Below are 4,250 nucleotides of genomic sequence, written 5' to 3'. Positions count from 1 at the left end.
CCCCCCCCCCGTGGGCATGTCCCCAAGGCTCCGACTGTGAGGTCAACTGTGAGGTCGCAGTGTTCTCTTTCCATATTGCCCTTTGAAACAGGAGCTGTTGGTGTGGGTTGGAGGCTGGCATTAAAGTGGAAAAATGATGGGGCTCCATTTTCTGCCCTATGCTCTCCTGGTGGGTGAGTAACCTGCAGACACCCTTCACCCCTCTCCTGATCAGGTTGCCTCATCCCTGTCAGGGGCCACTTCGAACCCCTGAACCCATGAGCTGTGGTGCTGTACATATATTAGCTACTTAAGAGGATGTATGCGGCCATCTTTCCTCAAAGGGATTAGACTCCTGGGAAGCCCCTTCCTCAAGCAAGCACACCTCCTAGGCCCCTTGCTCTTCCAAAACATCCTCCAGCCCTAAACACTAGGTGGCCCCATTTCCATACACTTCACCCTCTTAGTTCTTTTGTTAGGAAGCCTAGGAGCTCTCAGAAAGGGACTGTGGCTTGAGAACAAGGAGGAAATGCTACAAGGTCAGAGCCCTTGTTGTTAAGCATGAGCCCTGAGAGCTGTAGGGGCCAAACACATACCAGGCACAGCTAATGATAATTGTGTTAAAGGCACTGGCTGACTTGGGGAGATGGAGGCATGGTATCGAGGCTTTCACTCTAGGGCCCTGGCACCAGGTCTGCTGGACTGGCTGGCTCAGTTTGTTCACAGATGCACCCAGATCCAAAGGAAATGGGGTGGCTCTGAAGATCTGTGGAAAAACCTCTTAACTCTGATGTACAGTTCTACTGTGGCCTGGCCAATGTGGAGGACAGGTGGGAATTTCAGGCCAGATGGGCCTATTGGCCCAAGCTACTGGTTGAGGAAGCAAAGGGGACTGACAGGTTTACAAGCTACTTTTTTATTTCCCTTACTGTGCCTGATGGCTTTCTTCTCCTTGTCCTGCCTTCTTCACAGCTTTTCTGCACTCGCTGGCGCTGCCTCTCTGTGGCAAGTCACCCCCAGCTCCAGGTACCCCACTGTCTGACAGCGAGTACCAGGTCTTTTTCTCTGCCCTGCTATCCTCCCAGAAGGCTAATATGTTCTGTCAGATCCGACGCACGCAAGGATGCTACGATCCCAATATCATCTGGCTGGACCAGCACGAGAACCACGGCTGGATCCCAGAGGGTACAGAGAGGTTGGGTGGGTGAGGTTGATGTGCGTCATTAGTTCTGTGCTAAGAGCACCTCAGTGCCTAGAGCAGCAGTTCTCAACCTTTCTAGACTCAAAGCACCCCTTCGAAAATGCCAGCTCTTATTTTTCACTCATTTTTTGACTATGGAAAAATAATAGAGCAAATCTTCTGTTGCAAAGAACTCAGAAAAATCACAACAGGTCAGAGTGCTTTTGACTATGGATTCGTATTTGAAATCTCTGGTTTTAACTTATGAATCATGTGTAGGTGTTTACATACCTAACAGTGCTAATATTGCACAGCACCCCACAGCACCCTTCACAGGATCTCACAGTACCCAAATGTGCTGCGGCACCCTTGTTGAGAATCACTGCCCAAGAGACTCAGCACAGCTCCTGCCAGTATGGATCAGAGGGAGTGGCTATTCCTGCTCTGAATGCATCAGTATAACCCTGAATTTTTGCTATTATAGCTCCTGAAATATGCCAAGCTACTCTTGGGAACACCTCAGTTGCTGTCCACCAACATCTTGGGTTCCTGATTACATAGACTGTCGCATGTCTTTGGGAAAACCCATTTGCTTTGTTTCTTCCCTGTGGCTCAGACTTTATTTCAATTAACTATGAACTTAGTAGGCAATTTAATAGCAGCTGCTAGTTCTAACTGTGTATGCCTCAATGTGGTGGAACTCCTTCTTGCAAGGACAATATTTTTTGTTTGCCCTTAGGAAACCATAGCTGCAGTGGTAGAATTATCCTTATCTTATTGCTGTGTACAGGCTTGGTGCTGCTCTTTATATACATTAGGAATTGTCTGGACCCTGGCTATTCTAACTGGTGCTCAGGGAGCTCCTTGGGCCTTTTGTCACTGCACTGTCTGACTTGCTGTCACTGCTGTGTAACTTGTTCGGTCTCTTTTCCCACTGCTGCTGGCTTCAAAAGTTTGTTTGCTCCGGGTTCAGTGTGAAACAAGATGACTAAAGGGGCTGATGTCCATGCCTTCTGTTGCTGTAGCTCTCCAGTTGAGCAGAACTGTCCCTATCTATGGCTTGATTACCTCACTGTCCTGTTTTCAGTAGTTTCTTGACAGTCTTGACAGCTGCGTCTGCTTTGCTGTTGGCCCAGCTGTGGTGGTGTCCAGATGTGATACATTGGCATTCTGCTGATGCTGCAAAATAAGCAAAATTCTGGCAGGCAATCTAAAGTCCATTATCTGTAATAGCAGCCTTGAGAATGCAGTGCCAGACATTTGTTTAGCAGTGATCAAAATCATGTCCAATTGGATGTAGGTTTGTGGGATGACAAAGGGGCCTTTTCTCAAAGCTGTTACAGCAGTCGCACATTTTCCATTGCACAGTGGAGCTGACTGATGGCAGAAAATATACAAAAAAATAAAAAGAAATCAAAGTTAGTTGCATTTCTGACCACTGTTTGAGTGGCTGGTTGCTGCTAGCCAGGAAAACAGGGATTTTTTTCAATAGAAAACATGGGCTTTTTTGTTTTGCAGCCCACTAAGTTAACTTTGCATTTTGTGGCCTTAGTGTGGGTGATGAGGTGTTATCTGAGAGCATATCATCCTCACTCCTCCCTTGGTGTGCATTAGAAGGGTGTTTCTGTTACTGGTTGCATTCTCTTAAAAAAAAATTATTTTTTCCTTGTAAAGCCACATATAGCATCACTTCTAGACACTCTCATTTTTCCTGTTTTCTGCCACACTGTATTGCTTGTTCTTGCCCTTCTTTGAATCGTGTTCTTCTGTTCTTGCTTTTTGTCTCTGACTTCTATTTTGTGCATGCTGATGCTTTGGTCATTCCTAATACCTTCAGTTTTTGTGGTCATTTCTTTGCTTCTTCTCTCAGCAGCACATATCATGAGCCTGATTAAGGTCTAACTCAAAGACATAAGAGTATATATCCTCTGCTTCAAGCATCTTGCTAGAAACAAAAACAACTTCTAATGAAATACTGTGCAAGTGAACCACATTGACTGGGACAACCTATTGCATATCACTCTGTTGCTTCCATTTGAGTCTGAGCATGTGTTGTGGAAATATGCTGCTCATATTTTATATTTTGCTTAGGCAGAAGGTATTTTTCTAAGCCATCTACTTATATCTTCTCTTTCTGCATCTGTTAGCTGTTAAGTGCTGATAAATTGGGGGAATTTACATCCCCCAATTACATGGGGAAGCATACTGGTTTAATTCTACTACTCTAACTCCCTGTATGGACATTCTTATTCTGGGATGACTGCTTTTGCTGTTTCAGTTTATACCACCTCCAAAGTAGCATAATATGAAAACATAAAAGGCATTTTTATTCTGAAATACTAGGGTCCATGTGGGAAGTTACCCCCACATAATCAGATTATGGCAATTAAACTGTAATATTCCTGGTGTCAAAAAGCCCTAATATTTAGGCAGTATTAGGAAATATTTAGCTAGTGTGCTATTCAGTAAGGTGACCTTAATCACCAGCCTCTCTGTCCAGTCTTGCAGCCACCACAGAGTTGGTTCTGAAGAAGCTCCAGTTCTCACAGATATCTTTGCGCACTTGCAAAACAGTAGAGGCTGAGGAAGTTGCTCACAGCCATTGCCAAAGTGCCTTGATGCCTCTGGTCAGCCACAACAGAGAATTGAAGCCATGAAAAGTGTAGAAGTGAGATCTCTGGCATTGGGAAGGGCTGATAATGCTAATAAGGGCACAGGTAGATCCAAATCATAAAACAGACTAAAAAACTCAACATAAGATTATTGCTTTTAAACCTTGTGATATTTTGAGCCTGATGTGTAATTCTTGAGCCTTTACAGATGGCCAATAGGGCTAAATGGGTAGGCATGGAATTGGCAGACAGCTTTGCACTAATTATCTCAGGCCCCACCTCCTGCTCTCACACTGCATGCATAAGCATACAGTCTACAACACTGAGCAGATTTTCCCAGTGAAAGACATTTTGGGTAGAACACCTGGGTTTGTTGCCTACTCTGACATTTGTTAGCCCTGTTTGAATCTTGACATTATGCCCACTGTCGCAGAGCACCCCGGTGCTCTGCTCCTAGAGGGGAGAAACTGCCAGGGAAA

At 45.0% G+C, this 4,250-nt stretch overlaps 1 protein-coding gene across 1 annotated transcript in view; it reads left to right on the top strand.

The window, feature by feature from the left end:
* Positions 1-101: 101 nt before the first annotated feature.
* Positions 102-4,250, top strand: part of ACRBP (acrosin binding protein) — a 16,912-nt gene continuing 12,763 nt past the window's right edge. Inside the window, exons 1-2 of the mRNA XM_014523037.2 lie at positions 102-173; positions 952-1,164. Of these exons, the coding sequence (XP_014378523.2) occupies positions 134-173; positions 952-1,164 (253 nt within the window). The 5' untranslated portion in view covers positions 102-133. The remainder of the gene's footprint in view (positions 174-951; positions 1,165-4,250) is intronic.

The sequence above is a fragment of the Alligator sinensis genome, unplaced genomic scaffold (genome assembly GCF_000455745.1).
Source record: "Alligator sinensis unplaced genomic scaffold, ASM45574v1 scaffold1238_1, whole genome shotgun sequence".
Taxonomy (NCBI): Eukaryota; Metazoa; Chordata; order Crocodylia; family Alligatoridae; genus Alligator; species Alligator sinensis.
This window is presented reverse-complemented; position numbering and strand designations above follow the sequence as displayed.